This window comes from Puma concolor, chromosome A2 (genome assembly GCF_028749965.1).
Source record: "Puma concolor isolate L17-30 chromosome A2, mPumCon1.1.hap2, whole genome shotgun sequence".
NCBI lineage: Eukaryota > Metazoa > Chordata > Mammalia > Carnivora > Felidae > Puma > Puma concolor.
In genome coordinates, this window is record NC_141668.1 from 94059786 (window position 1) to 94079850 (window position 20065).

At 38.7% G+C, this 20065-nt stretch overlaps 1 protein-coding gene and 1 long non-coding RNA gene across 3 annotated transcripts in view; both read right to left on the reverse strand.

Annotated features, from left to right (window-relative positions):
• Window positions 1–11137: 11137 nt before the first annotated feature.
• Window positions 11138–20065, reverse strand: part of PNPLA8 (patatin like domain 8, phospholipase A2) — a 46583-nt gene continuing 37655 nt past the window's right edge. For both annotated transcript variants that reach the window (XM_025929532.2, XM_086696977.1), the window contains exons 9-10: window positions 19375–19570; window positions 11138–12500 (exon numbers count right to left, since the gene is read on the reverse strand). In XM_025929532.2, coding sequence (XP_025785317.2) covers window positions 12226–12500; window positions 19375–19570 — 471 coding nt within the window. In that variant the 3' untranslated portion in view covers window positions 11138–12225. The remainder of the gene's footprint in view (window positions 12501–19374; window positions 19571–20065) is intronic.
• LOC147583333 (uncharacterized) lies at window positions 17003–19364 on the reverse strand. The gene is made up of 2 exons (XR_015248106.1): window positions 19113–19364; window positions 17003–18196 (listed from the first exon to the last, which is right to left on the reverse strand). It is a non-coding gene; the product is annotated as an uncharacterized LOC147583333 (long non-coding RNA).

Below are 20065 nucleotides of genomic sequence, written 5' to 3' on the forward strand. Positions count from 1 at the left end.
CCCTCAGTACCTTAATTTCCCAGAACACAAAAATAATAGCAATTACCGATTGAGTGCCGACTATATTCCAGGCACTTTGACTTCTATTATTCTTCCTGCTCACAACACGGCACTTTTCGGGTGAGGAAACTGTCAGGGAGGTGAAAGAACTTGGCTCAAGTCTCACTTGGAACCACAACAAAGACCTTCATCTTAACACAAAACCTATCACCTCCCGCGGGCTATGACGGGGACTCTGGGGAGACTAGACAGACAACTGGACAACACAACACCATTTGTGTACTTCCAAAGCACGTAGGCTATCACTCCCTGTCTTATTTTTCTGACATCCAGATCTTTCACATCCAGATCTTTTAGGACAAGTTTCTCGATGTACCGAAACGGCATTAAGAGTTAAAGGCAATGATACAAAAGGGCCCTTAATAAATGTCATTTAGACGATGAAGCCTTCCCCTTTTAGAAAAATAAAAGCAAATGTCACAGAAACACAGCTCTTGAGCGATACCGGGCAAGAATACAAGTCACTACCATGACCAAAACCTATTAATTGCATCCCATCCCCCCCCCACTCACTCCACCCCCCCAGCTATTATTGGCGAAGCGGTGGAAAGAGTCCTGGACTGGGAGGCCACTGGCTCAAGCCATCATATTGAACAGGGTGAGGTCACGCAAGCCTTTGGATTTGCTGGTGATGTGCTTTTCATATATTCCTTGTGGGGTACACGTGCTGGCCCGGCCAAACCCGCAAGACGGTCGTTAGAATAAAAAGAAGAAGTATATTTGCAAGTGTTTGGGGAAAGGCTAGAAATGCTGTCTGCAACCACGAATAAATGTATACAGATGTGTGACTATAGTTACTGTCCATTGAAGACACAGAGCTCTCCACCCATAAATTTACTAAAACAAGGTGCATCTTCAAGGATGTAGACAGCCCAATAAAAAGACTCCATCTGCAAAAAAAAAAAAAAAAAAAAAAGACAGACCCCAAGTGAGGGGAGCAGCTAGGATGAACAGGAACATGGTTTTAGAATGAGAAGATACTGGTGAGATAGAGGTAGATAAAAGCTCACGTTTCAAACAAAAGAAATCTGTCTTCTGTGCCCAGAAGGGTTGTATTTGAGCCCCTGTCAAGATGAGAGGCACACAGACCGATGCAGCAGCGTTTACCCCAGGCGCCAGGCGACAGGAAATGCCAGGCTTTGTCATCTGTGCCATTTCAATGATCTGTAAAGGGCCCCACTCACCCTGAGGAAAATGGTACCCGCCAAGAGCCTACCTACCAGACAGGGAACGGCCCCGTGTTCAGATTTCAAAGGTGAAGGGTTTCAGACAGTACTTTTGAAAGCAGTTGCCTTTCCCCCACCTCCCCATAATGGTTTCAGGGAGATCAGTCAGGTTAGCCTCATTTAAGAAAAATATTAAGGACCTCTAATGTATCGAGCAGGGGGCCGGAAACCGTGAGGTATTAGCAAGAGAAGCGTATGATAAGCTGAGTTGGGAATACATAATGTAATTAGTTAAAAAGAAAGAAAGTTACGTTACTTCAATTATGGGACCCCGTGAGAATGTTCCTTCCTTTCTCTTTAGTGCTTCAAACAGAAGCATGTATGATAGTTTCATTTACGAGTTTTAAAATCGCAATCGTGGCTCGCAGATATTTGCAGATGACTGCAGTGCCTACAAGACGCTTGTTTTTAAAAGAGTGACTCTGGTTGTGAAAATCACCCTAAAGAGATGTGGAGTTGAGTGGGTAGATCACACTTGTTGAGCTGGGCGTGGCAGTATTTTTCCACACACTATTGCCCACATTCAGGACACTGCGTCTGAAGATGAGGTTCACCACGTAAGAATGGTATAAGCCCGTATCACAAAATTCTCTGCTCTCTAAACTTCATCAAAACCTTTGAAGCGCATGTTTCCTTCTTCTGTATGCATATATAAACAGATATTTTCACTATATACACTCAGCAAACATGGCCTAAAATCCAATGCCTCTACAGTTTCTGAGGATCAGACTGGATACGTTTCACATAATTCAACATGGGAAGTGGATGCCTAAGGGCATGTTTAGATATGCATGGATTATTTGTATCCTGATACCAAGGGTGCATTCAAAATTAGCAAAATAACAACACCTGTGATTTACAAAGAATGTGGCTTTAAGGATTGCGACACACACACACACACACACACACACACACACACACCCCATGTGATTTTGAAATGGTTCTTAGTTCTAGTATTATTTTGAAAATTTGAGTGTTTTAAGAACAAATTTGAAAGGCAGAGAGAGAGGTTGAGTTACAAGAGCCTTTTCAATCTGAGTCTTTAAAAAATCTCTTAGATGGTTGATGTATGTTACCACAAACACAAAAGCACAATGCCTAATGTTTGTTACCCCAGAACATTTGTTTTTAACAGTGTGGTCCAATTGTACGAAACATAACAAGAATGATAAGGCACTTTCTTTTGCAAGATTCCTATAGAGTGAATCCCAAGGACTGTGTTGAATATAGAACATAGCGTATTTGGTGACTTTTTGGTTTTTTTCTTTTTAATATTCTGTTCTGTTTGGTCCAGGTATGGGTTATTTTCAATTGCTGTCACGCTTCTTTCTACATTATTTGCAGAGGTAATTTAATTCAAATGTACATTAAATACTATGTTGGAGCAAGGTATGCTTGGAATACAATGTAATGTGATTAATATAAGATGACATAGCTTTCCTTTCTCAGATAGCTCGACGGACTTTTGGATTGCTGTTAATCACTTTGTTTTTTTACAAACACCGTCAGTAGAGGGATATGCTATAAGCGAGAGTGTTTCCAACTAGTAATTGTTAGACTATTTTGTTCTATAAAAGAGTACATTTAGGGGCGCCTGGGTGGCTCAGTCGGTTAAGCGTCTGACTTCGGCTCAGGTCATGATCTCATGGTCCGTGAGTTCGAGCCCCGCGTCGGGCTCTGTGCTGACAGCTCAGAGCCTGGAGCCCATTTCAGATTCTGTGTCTCCCTCTCTCTCTGCCCCTCCCCTGTTCATACTCTGTCTCTCTCTGTCTCAAAAAAAAAAAACAAAACAAAACAAAACAAAAAAAAACAAACGTAAAAAAAAAAGTTAAAAGAGTACATTTATCTTGGGTTGATCCTTGAAAATTGTCTAAACGATACCAATCTGGCATTTACATGTGATAAACCTTAGATTAAAGTATGTGAAAGGATATTACAGTATTTATTTTAGGTGTATAATTTTTAACAGACTGGTGTCATTTGTGTTCACACTATGATCTTTAATTTCCCACTGATAATGAGAAGGTTATTTGTTTTTCTTTGGCGAAGGACATAGAGCCTGAGCAGCGCTCAGGAAAGAGAAGCCCTTACTCACCGTCATCATCATCTCATGCTAGTATAAAGCAGAGATAATGCTAGCACCTACCTCACAAGGTTAAATGGCGATAAATGTTAGCCACAGCTATTACCAGAACCCCCAATCATTTTGGAACATGTAACCTGTTCATATTAATCAGACTGAAATCTTTAAATTATATCTCAACTATATATGGTCTAGAGGCGAGGAATGAATCTGTATCAAGTTAAAAGAGTCTTATCATGAAGGCAAGTCAACGTTTCGGTCAATATTTTAACCAGTTACAGCAACTAATAGTTCCTACCTGTGGAATGTGATGAATTTCAAACCACATGCATCGGTCTGAATAAAGGTTATAATGAACAAGGCAATCAGTGTGACTTCTGAGACAGACACATTTATCAAACCCTTGGACCAGTGCATGCAAACAGTTCAGTCCAGGGACATCTGTACTCTGTGAATCTTTTTTGGAGGGTAGATAGCTCCTGCCAGGAACAGAACAAACTGTTTTTTAATGTGATCTCCCTCCTTCCTATTTCCTAGTCATGAAAAGAGCAATTGCCATAGATGTGGTCCAAAAAAAAAAGTGAGATGAAGTGAACAGCTCAGTTGTTTTTCAACTTGGCATTAAAAAAAAAAAAAAAAAAAGAACAAGAAGCAACGAATGCAGCAAGAATTCCTATTGGGATGAAACGGGAATGGAATTTTGCACACGGTGGTGCACCCTAACTCTGGGTCTAAGTATACCCTCAATTTCTTGTGGAAGAAATTTGTTACTTGCATTTTGTGGATAAGCAGCTCATACTTTCTGAAAGGGAGCAGTGTCGGTTTTTGGGGTGGGGGAATTCTTCACAATGAAGGGCTCTCCTCCGCCCGGTCTGTAGTAGAACAGTAACCATATCCGACTCCCCGAGTACTAAATCTGCTAGTTCCCCCAGACAATCACTCCCTACTCCCCTAGATTTTCGGGGATGTGAGTAACACCACGCCTAGTAGAGACCCAGTGTGGTAGACAAGGGTGTAAGCACTATTGACCCGATCTGATGTTGGAATTACACTCCCTCACTGACTAGACCCAAGAGGGGAGATTTGTTTTAGCAAACAGAGGTATGAAGTCACTTTGCAACTTTTCAGGAAAGGACATTCTAGGAAAGAGGGTTAGAAAAAGTTGTGGTTAAGAAAATGGATTCCTGGGGCACCGGGTGGCTCAGTTGGTTAAGCATCTGATGGGCATTGAGGAAGGCACCTGTTGGGATGACCACGGGGGTGTTGTATGGAGACCAATCTGACGATAACTTTCATATTAAAAAAGAAAAAGCATCTGACTTCAGCTCAGGTCACAATCTCGCGGTTTGTGAGTTCGAGCCCCGCGTCGGGCTCTGTGCTGACAGCTCAGAGCCTGGAGCCCGCTTCGGATTCTGTGTCTCCCCATCTCTCTGCACCTCCCTTGCTCGCACTCTCTTCCTCTCGCTCAAAAATAAATAAACATTAAAAAAATTTTAGAAAATGGATTCCCCTTAGCTTTCCCATGTCCTGCCTGTGGTATGTTGTGCAACTTTTTCTAACCAAGGAAGGGATGATGATAATACGCACCTCACAGGCTTTCTGTGAGGATTAAAGGTGCTAACACGTGTAGCTTGCTTAGCTCCATTCCGGGTACACGGCAAGTACTCAAATGTTACAGCTGTGAGGCATAAAGGTAACAAACTGGGAGTTCATGCATTTAAAGGAGCAAGAATTTCTCAGAATAACATACACCCAAAGGAACAAAGGTCAATTACGACAGCCTCACAGAAAAACCTAAAAAGGGGCACCTGGGTGGCTCAGTCGGCGAAGCATCCGACTTCGGCTCAAGCCATGATCTCATGGTCCGTGAGTTCAAGCCCCGCATCAGGTTCTGTGCTGACAGTTCGGATCCTGTGTCTCCCTCTCCCACTCACACTCTCTCTCTCTCTCTCTCTCTCTTAAAGATAAACATTAAAGACATTAAAAATAAAACTAAAAAAATAAGGCAAATGGCAATTTTCTACCGTTAGAAGCATGTCTTATTTGTTGCCCTGTTAACTGGTAAAGAAAAAATAAGAAAGTGTGTATTTTCATAAATTCACAAGGCGTGAGATGAGCTTTTGTGTTTATTATTTTGTGCCATATTTTAAATTCATCATGGACTCCTGTTCAAATTTGTAGAATTCAGCAACTCTACACTCAATGGCTCGCAATTGCTCAGCCTATGTCAAAATGTTTTGTTTCATTCGTTCATTATGAATTTGGTGTAGGAATCCACAATGAACACATGAAAACAAAGAGAACAGGCACTCTAATTCCTAAATTCGTAACCTAACAAATAAATGGATGGAGCACCTAACATGCTGTTCTCTAAATTAGCCTGTAATTCATATTTTTACTGATTGAGACTGAACTCTAATCCAATTAACACATTTAATCAGATATAAATTCAAAACATCTTAGATAAGAAAAACATAGAATGCTAAAATGTGACTCCGTAGCTGGTGAATTACTCAGTGCCTGCAACAATAAAATATCATCTGACCCAGAATCCAGGATCTGACTTTTTCTAAATGAATAAAATTCCAAGAGATTTAAATCCCTTTATGCCAAAGTAATGCAGTAATGTAAATGTGATATTTAATACATACACATGCTGTTGCACAATGAATACTGAACACTTTAAAATGTGTGTTCACTGCCCAAAGATAAAAATAACCCAGAACTATCACAGTCATGCGTTACCAGTAAGACCACTATGAGAATACTGGGATGATTTTTCACGATCTGTAACACCCTGCCCGTACTTCATGGGCCAGGCTACTGTGACATTACTAGGTTGGTAATTCACAAACTGGAAAATCACGCCATCACCAGAGGTGTGATCACCATATGTATGTATTTCTACAGGCCAGCATCAATTACAAAATGCAATTAAAAAGACATTCTGTTCACAATGATATCAAAATGAATAAAATACTTAGAAATAAGTTTTCCAAAAGGAGGGCAAGAGTTGTACGCTGCAAACTACAAAACATGGCTGAGCTCAAATTTTTTAAATATCCAAATAAATGGAGAGATAGTCCATATTCATTGCATGCTTTGAAAGACAGGCACTACTGAGACGCAATGTTGTTAAAATGTCAGTTCTCTCAACATTACCTATACATTCAATGCAATCCCTATCACGTTCTAGCAGTTGTGTGTGTGTATGTGTGTGTGCATGTGTGCATGTATCTAAAATATATATGGAAACACAAAGGAACAACAAGCGCTATAATAATTTTTAAAAAGAACAAGTTGGAAGAATTATACGTTGCTTTCAAAACTTCTTATATAGCTATAGTAACAAGGACAGTGAGTTACTCATACAGGAATACCATACAGGCCAATGGGACAGAGTAGGGTCCAGAAAGAGACTCACAAATTTAAAGACAACAGATTTTTGACAGAAGTACAGATGCAATTCAATGGCGAGAGGATATTTTTTTCAACAAATGATGTCGGGGCAACTGGACATCCCTACACACACACACACACACACACACACACACACACACACACACACACACTTTGACCATTATTCATATCATAAACAAAATTAACTCAAATTGGCAAAATGATAAATTGACGCTCATCAAAATTAAAAACTCGTATGCTTGCTTTCAAAGACACCATTGAGAAAGTGAAAAGACAAGCCACAGACTAGGAGAATAGAGCTGCAGATCATGTATCTGGCAGGAGACTTGTATCCAGAATATAAAGAACTCTTACAACTCAAAAGGAAGTCAGATAAATCAACTGGGAAATGGGCAAAACATTTGAACATTTTAACCAAAGAAGATACACAAATAGCTAATAGGCACCTGAAAAGATGCTCAACATCAATAGTCATTGGAAGGCCACAAATTAAAACCACAATAAAATGCCATTACATGTGCCCTTGTATGGCTATCATCAAAATGACAAACATTACCCATGTCTGATAAAGATGTGCAGACCGGAACACACACACTGCTGACAGGGACATAAAATGGTATAGACACTTTGGAAAACTGCACGGCTATTTCCTGAAAAGTTACACATACACTTACCACACAATTGCAACAATTAACTTCCAGATATCTATTCAAGAAAAATGACAACATAGGTCCTCAAGGAGGCCTGTACGCGAATTTCACAGCAGCATCACTCCTCATACGTAAACACTGAAGACAACTCAAATGATCATCAACTTTGAATGGATAAATGAATGTGGTATATCCATACAATGGAATACCACACAACAATAAAAAGAAGTCAACCACGGACACATGCCACAACGTGGATGAATCTCAAAAGCATGCTAAGGAAAGAAGCCAGATGCAAGAGATTACATACCATATGATGATATGTACATGAAATATCCAGAAATGGTAAATCTGTGCTGACAGAAAGATCAGTGGTTGTCTGGGGCTGGGGACAGGAGCCGGGAATGACTACAAACGCGCATGAGGGAACTTTTGAGGGCTAACGGAATGGCTCTAAGATTGGATTATGGTGATGGTTATGTAACTGTATAAATCTGCTAAAAGTGACTGAATTGTATAGTTACAAAGGGTGGCTTTTTGGTATGAAAATTCTACTTCAATACACTGTAAAAAAATAATGGAAAAAAAAAAAAGACACTTCACGTTAAAGTGGGAATTGGGGCACCTGGTTAGTTCCGTCGGAGGAGCGTGCAATTCTTCATCTTGGGGTCACGACTTCGAGCCCCATGTAGGGTGTGGAGATTACTTAAAGAAATAAAACTTTAGGGGGGAAAAGAGAAAGAGGCATTGATCTTCAAATATGGGTGATGGAAAGGGTGAAGTCCATTCTGGCATAAAGATGACAGTCGAAAAACATTTGTACAATGAATAATGAGCTTCTGAACTTGGCTAACTGGGAGAGAGAAAAAAAACTACAATATTCATGATTTTCTTCATTTCACTATTATTTAACTTTCTAACCGCCTTGGTTTCCTTTGTTGCAAAATAAGAATAATAATAGTACCTCCTTCACAGGGATAGAATGAGGCCTAATGAGATGATGGACACAGTGCTTTCAGTATAACGCCTGGCATGTAAGTGCTAAATATTAAATATTAGTCAGGGCTCCTGGGTGGCTCAGTCGGTTAAGTGTCCGACTTGGGCTCAGGTCAAGATCTTGCGGTTTGTGAGCTCAAGCCCCACATCGGGCTCTGTGCTGACAAGCTCAGAGCCTGGAGCCTGCTTTGGATTCTGTGTCTCCCCATCTCCCCGTGTCTCAGCCCCTCCCCTGCTCATGCTCTGTCTCTCTTTGTCTCTCAATAATAAATAAATGTTAAAAAAATTAAATATTAACTATCAGCAATCATAAAAATATTCAGATTGCCTCTCTAGATGTTAAGATACTTAACAAAACACATTGATATTGCTCTACTTCCACGGCTATGAAATTTCCCTAAAAGTAAAAATAGAACCACAATGAACTTTGTCAACCTTATTTGTAATAAAATTATTGACACTGGAGAAATTTTGGTTTTCCAATCAGATTTTAAAAGATAAATCCATTTGCAAGGACCACAGTGACATATTTTAAAAACACAAAATGAGACATATCCATTGGCATGCACAAAAACTAGCTGATTTAAATACATGTTTATCAAGAAGCATAATGGTTTTATGGAAACCAATTTGACAATAAATTTCATATATATAAAAAAGAAGCATAATGGTTTGCTAAAGACATCAGTTAAATCTTACGCAGTAAATAGGAAAAAAATGTAATATCCTAACTTCTTGTTTTTTTGCAACTTACCTATTGTTTGTAAGTTATCACAGAATTACAGGATTTAAGGATTCCAACTAGGCCAATGATCTCTTTTTAAGAATTTTCTCTCATAAAGAACCTATCCTACTTTAAAAATAGTGAAGAATCCATAACCTACTTGGTAGCAAGCGCTTATCTTTCCGAAGAGTGTTCTTTACTTCTGTTCTTTCCTGAAAAGAAATCCACTTTGCTTTTGGAGAATGCAAAGCACTGGCTTCATTATAAGATGAGGGTTATCTCAGGTGAATTACACAGTTGCTCAGATAACCAGTTTCAAGGACAAATGGGGACAAGAATGACTGAGAATTGGTACACCGCACACCTGGGTGTGCCTCCTGTTGGAGAGAGAAGAGCTCAAGAAACAGGGACAGGGACATGGGGACATACTTAGGGCCCGTGCAACGTAGCGTAAGAGAGAAGCTATGGCCAGAGGACACTTGTCTATTTTGTAGTGTTTAAGAGGTAAATAATCAGCGAAGCAAAAACAAGGACAGAGAGTTAACTTCAGCTGGAAAAGAGGTGGGCTGCATTAACATGCTCTGTCTTCACATTGATAATAGTGACCTTAGGAGAAGGTGTGAATAGGTCAACTGCATTAAGTATTACTTTACTGGGCTTGAAATGTTTTATTAGAAACAAAGTATTTCTGGGGACTCCTTCTGACTCCCAATTGTTTGCGTTTTTCTTATGAGTTGCTTCAGTTGCATAGCAATACGCAATTATTTGTGGTCTGAAAGGACGACTTTACATCTTTAGAGATCATTGGTATTTGGGCAGACCAAAACCCTGGACAGCCAAGTCCCTTGCCTATAGTCCTTGGGCCCTTTCGAATGCTCCCTCTCTGTAAAGCGAGCTTTCATGCTACTTTAACTTCCCGATCTCCTACGCTGATAAACTTTTGCCTGCTGCTCACTTAGAAAAAAGAAAGAAAAGAAACCATTGGTATTTTCATACTTACTTACACTGGGTCTAAAACTGTGTAATCTGCATCTCACAAACCTATCATTTTAGTCACATTACTAGCACTGACACTTGTGACATATTCAAAACTGTGACAAGAATTATTGCTAGAACATAGCAGATCAAGTAAAGGTTTGAGCTTCGAACTTTCGGGGTCCTTGCTGCTTCAGTAAGTAGCAGCTCCATACAGGGTGAGCGGTCAGCTGCTGGCAGGGGCGGGGAAGCTCAGAGGAAGCCCATCTGTTCTATCACCAGAACAAAGTCATAAGCCTCCCCTCTGTCCCCTTCTCCTAGAGAGAAGGAAGTCTAGGAAGATTCCTTGGGAATCTACTTTCTCCTGGATAAAATGGGATGTGGGAGGAGCGAAGGCTCACAGTGTCAAGTTAACCCAGGCAGGGCTCTCTCCTGCCTCTAGGGGAAATCCCACGCAGCCCATTTGCCTCTAGAGACAGCTCTACCTGAGCTACTATTTTCAATAAAGATTAGTATCTGTAGCAAGAACAGAACTGAAACATGGCCAGCACACCTTTTATTACAGAAATAAGAATGTTGAGACACTCAGAGAGACCCGGGCGTCAAAACCATTTCTATTCTCTGTGTTTTTTATATGACGTGTTGGAGAATTAACTACATTTCTAAAATCGACGATTTTTCCTCTTTGCTGCTTTGAAAAGAGCAGGTAATTCTACCAAGCATGAAGACTGAAAGCTCATTTTCACATCTCTTCCCATGGTTTGCTTGTATATTTGCAGAATTTCGATTGCCGTAAAAGAGGACGTAACATCTTAGAGCCAGCTTTTCTCATTCGATCAATACAATATCCGAAGCCCAGAGTGCCTGTCCCCCCTCCTCCAGGTTACAAACAGGACTCTGCATCAGAGGTGGGATTAACATCCAGCCTCTCAGCTCCCCCCAGCACTCTGAACCATGCCTCACTGCCTCTGTGAATTCACGTTACATAGAAGCCAGAGCCATGTCCACGCAATGGGGTTTAGCTTTAGTTGATGTGTACACAAAGCAAAAGGCATTTACCTTTTTACATTTTTCTGGACAAATCTAAACATGATGGAAGGCTTTACATGGCAGATGGAGAGACAACAAAGCAAAGATGAATTTGGTTGGCATAAACAATGATTCGGATCGGTACACCTACAACCTCCGTGAAATCCGATGGTTAAAGGAACAAAACATAATTTTTTAAGCACACTGTGGACAGGTATATTCAAATGCTTACAAAAGGTGGGAAGAAGCTACGTTACGAACAATAAAAACTTTACAAATGACATTAGCCTTTCAACAATACATTATTCCAATAGTTTATTTTTGTTAAGATAGGGATATTTTCTCAGTAAATTCAAATAGTTAATTTTATAACAGTGAATGGATAAGCTAGAGCTAGAAAAGTTAACACCCAGCACTATCTTTAAATTTCAGGTGGAAAAGTGGTTGATTGGAACTTCTCTCTTTATGAGCCAAAGTGTTGAAAGAAACAAATTTTGAATAGAACTGTGTATCTGGTTCTTTCATATTTCAAATGTGAAAGTCCTCTGATAGAGAAAATTCCACGTTTCTGCACCTGTTTTGATGTCATTACAGTCAAAGGCAACATTTGGATCCTAGAATGCAGCTGGTCAAAACATCAGTGATGGAAATTTAAGAAATTGGCTTTTCCACTAACAGAAAACCAGTCATCAAACAAATTCAACATGATTACGGTGACTAAAGCAAAAACATCACGTGTAGTGGTGTCACAGCTCTTGCTTGGCGCATATATTAATAAATTTTCAAATATCAAACAATATAACACCAAGATCTACTAAAACCAACTAGCACAGAAAGATTCCTAAAGCACTGTTAATTATGAACATCATAAAAACCGAATCCCATATGAATTCCGTAACCAAGCACACCCTCTGTGCTGCACAAGCCGGTCCGAGCACGTCTTTCTTCAGGAATTCTCCAGCATCTCAAAGCAAACTCGGGCCGAAGCCCCCAATTCCTTACTGAATTCACTGCATCTTCTGAACAGGTCCTCACTTAGGGACATGGACACACACACACTTCTCACAATTTTGAAAAAAATGGAAGGCCTTCGTACATGTCAGTTTTTAGTTTTATCCAATCGTTAATTTTCTGCAGAGTTGTTTTTTCTTGACTTAGTATTTTTGCAAGTTTTTTCATTTTTTCTTCGTTTCTTTCGATGTACTTCAACCCTTCCAGCTGCAGCTGATTGAGCTTTTCATTTCGGCTTTCGTCTAGAGGTATGTTTTCACACATCACAGGATTAAATCTAAAATAGGTGTCAGGAGGTAACAGACCATCAAGCATCACATGGACTTCTGTTAAAACAAAGAGAACAGGGTAGATGAGAAAATTGACTTACTCTGCAATGATCTAATTTTATCCTTATTTAAAATTATCTTCTTTTAAGGCAAATTACAAAGCCTTCCTTATTTCATCACTCCAGCCCATTAAAAGTAGGTTTAAGGAATCCATAATAACGAATCTAAGGAAATTCATCTCCCAAGATACTTCTTCCTGTAATTCTGCTACTTGCTCCTTCACGCTCTTGTCGCTGTTTTCAGTCATACTGTTAGCCACCGCTGAAATGCCTTTCCAACTTGTTTTGTTTTTAATGTTTATTTATTTTGTGAGAGAGAGAGAGGGAGGGAGGGAGGGAGGGGCAGAGAGAGAGGAGAGAGAGAGAATCCCAAGCAGGCTCCACACTGTCAGCACAGAGCCAAGAGCGAGGCTCCATTTCACAAACCTTGAGATCATAACCCGGGCCGATATGAAGAGTCAGATGCTTAACTGACTGAGCCACCCAGGCGCCCCTCTTTTTGTTTTTAATTTGGGGTATCATCTTTATGGAGGTATAATCTATCTACGATAAAATTCACCAGTTTTAAGTATATAATTTGAGAAGTTTTGACAAATGTATACCTTTGTGTAATCACAACAATCAGGACATAAAACATTTCGATCACCCCCCAAAGTCCTTAATGCCTTTTTTATAGTTCCTCCTCTCCTTACTCTTTGGCTCTTCTAGAATTTCATACAAATAGAATCAGAAATACATAGTTCTGTGTCTAGCTTCTTTTACATAGCAACACGCTTTGGAAATTCATCCCTGTCATAGTATGTATCATTGTTCCTTCCTTTTCACTGGTGAGTAGAATTCCATTGCACAGATATACACCACAGTTTGTTCTTTCCAGTTGTGGTTCTCTCCGGTTTTTAGCTAGTTGGAACAATCCTACAGTAAGAATTTACATATAAGTCTTCTTGTGGATATATGATTCCATCTCTCTTGAGGGAATACTCTGGGATGAAATTGCTCCATCATATGGGAAAAGTGTGTTTATCTTTTTTTTTTTTATATAAAGCACAGTAGACAATGTTACATGTTTACCTTTTTAAGAACTGCAACACCGTTTTCCAAATGGCCACAGCATTTTGCATTCCAACCATTAATATATCAGAGTTCCCACTGTTCACACCTGCCAAAACTTGGTATTGTCAGCCTTAATTTTAGCCATTCTAGAGAAGGTGTGGTGGTATTTTGTGGTTTTACTTTTCATTTCTCTCATGACTAATGATGTAAATATCTGCGTATGTTCTTCTATAAAGTGTTCAGATATTTTGTCCATTTTTTTCTGAATGTTTTCTTTTATACATTATATTTATATATGTATATATGTATATATATAATTCTCTGTACAGTTTAGATCTGTTTATGTATTTGGTTCTGATAATGGATCAGATACATGTTTTGCTAGTATTTTATTTCAGTCTACAGCCTATCTTTTCATTTTACTAAGACTGTCTTCTGAAGAGCAAAATCTGTAATTTGATAAAGTCTATTTTTTTTTTTTTTTTTTTTTTTGGTTCATGTTTTTTGTGTCCTATCTAAACAATCTTTACCTAAACTAACGTCATTTAGATTTTCTCCAGGGTATTCTTCTAGAAGTTTTATAGTTTTAACTCTTATATTGAAATCTATGATCCATTTCAGATTAATTTTTGTATATGGTGTGAAGGGTCAAGGTTCACTTTTTTGACTACAGCTACCTAACTGTCCCTATACTATTGGTTAAAAAGACCATCCTTTCCCATTTAGTTACCTTATTAAAAATCTTTTGAGCTTCCATGTATGGATCAATTTCTGTACTATCATGTACCATTCATTGATCTAAAGGTCTAACCTTATGCAAATACACAGTCCTTTGCTTACTGGAGTTTTATGGTCTTGAGATCAGAGGGCAGAAGTCCTCCAACTTTGTTCTTTTTCAAAATTGTTTTGGCTCTTCTAAGTCCTTTGCACACCCATATAAATTTTACAGTCATCTTGTTAAATCTCCACCCCAGAAAAAGGCTGTCTGCGTTCTCATAGCAATTGCATGGTGTCTATAGATCTATTTGTGGTGTTCCACTGAAACAACACTGACATTTTCCAATTCATGAATACGGTATATCTACTGATTTACTCAGTATTTCCTTAATTTCTTCCAGTAATATAGTTTTTAGTGTTCAGGTCTGGCACATTATTTGTTAAATAATTCTTTCAGTGTTTAATATTCTCATGCTATTATAAATGACGTCTATCTTTGTATATATTTAATTTCAACTTCCAGTTGTGAGTATGCAGAAATATAATTGATTTTTACTGACCTTGTGTTCTCCAACTTGTTGATTCTAGGAGATTTTTAATAGATTCCTTGGGATTGTCAACATAGACCATGGTGTTATCTATAAATATTTACTTCACATCTAATCTATCTGCTTTTTATATCCTTTTATTGCCTTGTAGTACTGGTAAGGACCTCCAGGACAATGCCAACTGGAAGTGATGAGAGACATCTTACTCTGCTCCTGATCTTAAATAGAAAGTATTCAGTCTTTCACCATTAAATATAATGCTAGCTCTAGGTTTCTTGGGTTTTTTTTTCATTCTTTATAAATGTCCTTTGTCAGGCTGAGGAAGTTTCCTTCCGTTCCTAATTTACTATGAGTTTTTATCATGAATGGATGTCAAATTTTGTCAGAGTCTTTTCCACATCTATTGAAACTACCACAAATTTTTCATGTTTTAGTCTATTAATATGGTAAATTATATTGATGTTTTTAAATGTTAAACCAACTCTGTATTCTTGGGATGAATCCTACTTGGTTATGCTGTATTCTCCTTTTTACGTATTTCTGAATTCAATTTGTTAGAATATATTAAGAATTTCAGCATGAGGAAACTAATCAGGAATTGGTATTTTTATGTACTTTACAATTTTTTTTTTTTTTTTTTTTTTTGCCTGGTTTTGGAGTCAGGGTAATGCTGGCCTTATAGAATGAGTTGGGAAGTATTTACCCTTCTTCTAGTTCTTGCAAGTGTTTATGTAGATCTTGTCAGCTGCATCTTTTTCATTTCAGATAGTGTATTTTTCATCTCTAGAAGTTTGATTTGGGTCCCTTTTGTATCATTCATTACTCTCCTTATGTTCAAGTCTTCCTCCAGCCCACTATACATGTAAAGCCTGCTTTTAATACCTACTGTAATGTCCTTATCTGCTAATTGCCTATCTATCATCTGATTCATATCTAGGTCTGTTCTCATTGATTGGATTTGCTCTTCTTGGTGAAGGGTGTCTTTTCTTGGTTCATTGTATGTCTGGTAATTTTTTATTGGATACCAAACACTGTGAATTTTTGGTTTTTTTCTGTACTGGAATTTATTGTATTCCTTTAACAGTGTTTGATTTTATTCTAACAATGGATGTTGTTAACTGGATTCAATTTGATCTTTTTGAGGATTGCTTTTAAGCAGTGTTAGAGTGGATCCAGAGCAGCCCTCAGTCTAGAACTAATCTGATGCCACTACAGAAACAATGCTCTTCTGAGAACCCCACTGCATGATCTCCTGTAACACAAGTTCCTTCTATTCTATTGATAAAAATCTGAGCTACTCTGGGTCCTATGTGAGCTCCAAGAACTGTTCTGTCTAACCTTCCTGGTGGTTCTTCCCCTGCCTTGGGTAGTTTCCTCACAGGTATGCACCGATCAGTACTCAAGGGGACTCCCCTGTATGTCTGGAGCACTCTCTCTGTGAAGCTTCCTCCTGTTATATTTTGCCCAAAAATTCTAGTTTCCTTGGCCTCCATGAACTATAGTTCTGTATCCTGTTCTGCTTTTTCAGGTTCACCCCTCACTGTGCTGTAATCTAGAAATGCTTTTTAGGTAGCAAGCCGCACAACTGCAAAAATTACTTCATTTATTTTCCTTCTCTCAGGGATCAATGACCCATGACACCTCTAGAAGTTTGATTTGGGTCCCTTTTGTATCATTCATTTCAGACATCTAATGTCGGTTTGGTTCAGTTTGCTAATGGTTTAAGGTGAGAGGAAATGTATGGTTTCTATTATTTTATCATGGCCAGCAGTGGAAGTCTTAACCCTCTTTTAAAATGTCTAAACCTTATCCTATTATTAAGACCTGTATCTAGTCTAATTCACTTCTTTTTAAAAAAATTTGTTTAAATGTTTTATTTTTGAGAGAGGGCGAGTGGGGCAGGGGCCGACACAGAATCTGAAGCAGGTTCCAGGCTCTGAGCTGTCAGCACTGAGCCCAATACAGGGCCCAAACTTGTAAACCCTGCGATCATGACCTGAGCCGAAGTCGGACACTTAACTGACTGAGCCACCCAGGCGACCCTAGTCTAATTTACTTATTGTAAAATCTCCACAATAACCTATTTTAGTTTTCTTAGTCCCCTTCTTAATTCATAGTTTTAATCATTTACAACTATTCACCATTTATTAATTGATAATACATTAGACTGAGCTAAATGGAATTGCATTTTTTTAAACCTGGAAATATTTTTATTAATAAATGTTTCACATACTTCTATAATACCTTGTTTTTCTTTTCTTTTTACCATTTTATTTTAATTTACATCCAAGTTAGTTAGCATATGGTGCAACAATGATTTCAGGAGTAGATTCCTTAGTGCCCCTTACCCATTTAGCCCATCCCCCCTCCCACAACCCCTCCAGTAACCCTCTGTTTGTTCTCCATATTTAAGAGTCTCTAATGTTTTGTCCCCCTCTCTGTTTTTATACTATTTTTGCTTCCCTTCCCTTATGTTCATCTGTTTTGTATCTTAAGTCCTCATATGAGAGAAGTCATATATTTGTCTTTCTCTAATTTCGCTTAGCATAATACCCTCTAGTTCCATCCACGTAGTTGCAAATGGCAAGATTTCATTCTTTTTGATTGCTGAGTAATACTTCATTGTATACATATACCACATTTTCTTTATCCATTCATCCATCAATGGACATTTGGGCTCTTTCCATACTTTGGCTCTTGTTGATAGTGCTGCTATAAGCATTGGGGCGCATGTGTCCCTTTGAAACAGCACACCTGTATCCCTTGGATAAATGCCTAGTAGTGAGTTGCTGGGTCATAGGGTAGTTCTATTTTTAATTTTCTGAGGAACCTCCATACTGTTTCCAGAGTGGCTGCACTAGTTTGCATTCTCAGAAACTGCAGTTTTTATAGTTCAAGAACCATCTAGTACCAGTAATTACACACGTTTCACTGAATTTTTTCATTAACTAGAGTGTAAGCACACTAGAGTGGAAGCAGCATTACTTGTTTCTTGAAAATTCCAATTAGTCCATCACATGGTTTGCACCAGATACATAGAAATATTTTGAGACTGGCTGATTAGGGCTTCTTTTTCTCAGCAGATTATACAATCACAATAGACCTAGATATATGCTTCTTGATAAGAATGGTGGTAATTTCAGAGTCTGATGAAAAATAGTAAGAAATTTTCTTTTACTATTTTTAAATCACAGATCAAGCACCATTCTGTTTTAACTTCTCACTTGCATGTCCATAAAAATATGCCACACGTATCGTATCGCAGAAGCAATCTTATGCCATCCTTAAGAAAGTTGTTTTATGCCACCACAGGCACTTATTTCAATGCAAACATTCGGAAGTTTAGTATTCCGGGTGTAAGTCAAATGCATTTGTGCTGTGATCGAATACAGTAAAAATGTAATGGGGAAAAAAAAAAGAAAGAAAAGAGTATTTTATTGATTTGATGACAAAATTTCAGATAGTGAAAAATCCAGTATATAAGCTTCTCTTGGGTTGTCATTAATAAATAAAAGTCCTTAGTGGGGAGTTTAAGATCCTCATGTAGGCTAATGACTTGACGATATAGAAAGAATGAGATTCAGAAGCAAGGTGCTGTTAAATGGTGACAATTCTTTTTAAGAACTGAATAACGGATTTATAAAAGACTTAAAATAAAATCGTAAAATAAGAAGATCTACACCTCAAGGCCAAAACTGGACACTCAACATATACTCACTGACTGCCTACTATGTGGTGGGCATTGCAGTCAACATAGTCAACTGGAGAAGTTTCCACCTTGTATTCTTGCAGGATAGACAGACTATAAGCAACCACACAAGCAAATATGTAATCCACATCCACACAATGAGAGAATGCTCTAAGTTGGAAAAAAAGAGAGAGAGAAAGAAGCAGGGTAAAGAGGTTAGAATGACATGGTGAGGGGGTGGAAAGGAATCAGGAACAGTCTCTCTGAGGAAGTGACATCTGAGCAGAGACCTGAATGAAACAGGGAAGTGAATCAAGAATAAATGTGGGAGAAGACCTCACAGAGAGAGCACAGCAACTGCAGAGGTCCCGAGGCAAGAGACTTCCTAGCGAGTCTTAGGACAGCAAGAACTAAAGTGTGGCTGGACGACTTGACAGAGGGGGGCCATGCAAGGAGAGGGGGAGGGACGCAACTCTTAAAGGACCTGGTATATTTCAGTGATTGAGGCTTTGGGATTTTGGTCTAAGTGTGATGGGAAGCCTAGACGGTTCGGAGCAGGCTAAAGACAGGATTTAATTCACATTTTAAAAGTCTCCAACCAAACCTTTGTGCTAATCCTGCTTCAGATACTTCTCCAACTGTACCCAGGCAAAGGTAACACACCAGGGCCCAGGTGAAGAACAGTCTCTCTTCTGGGGTCACTGAGAAGAAATGAGTGAGGAGAAATGGAAACATAAGATTTGCTCCCCTACATTCGTGAGCCTCCTGTGTAGACACAACACACTCTTTTGTAGTCGGCAGCGGCATATGCTACCCAAAAGTGAACTTGAGACGTTACGGTGCTTTAAGGTGGCAAACAGACTAACCTTCTGTATCCGTAGCACTGTTGATAACATTCGACAGCTTGGTTTTCAAGCTCGTGTACGTCACAGAGTTTCTCACATCACTCTCGTACCGCCCGGTGCCCAGAGACACGATGCACTCCAAGGGCACGTCCGGCCAAAGACATTTACACTCGTGCATGGCGAGAGCTGAGGGGTTATTCAGAAGCAAGCCTCCGTCCTGCAAAACAGGAGTCAAGAAGATATAGTGCAGAACTCTGAAAAGTGAAATTCCATTTTACAAACATGAAAACAAAAGCTGTATTTTAAACAGTTTGAAATTTACTCACAAGGAGAGTAGTGAACGGAACAAATTATTTAAAGACAAGAAGTTCCCTTAGAGTATTTATTTTGTATACCACAGCTTCAAAAAAGACAATGGGAAAATTCACTGGCCTTATCACACTTTCCCTTCCTATTATGAAAGTTCTTTTAACTTCTTCCTTGATCGCTTTGCATATTTTTCTCAAAACTACTAAAACAAACAGAATTACCTTTTAAAGGTAATTTAAAAGGTAATTTAAACAGAATTAACCTTTAAAGATATTATCCTTGTTCAGTGGTCACTATAGAGTCTACATAAAAACTAACAAAAAAATTGCGGTTCTACCAATCGATTAAAACTAGCTTTTTGTTCATAAGTCAAATAGAAACAAATTAATTCAACTAATTTCAC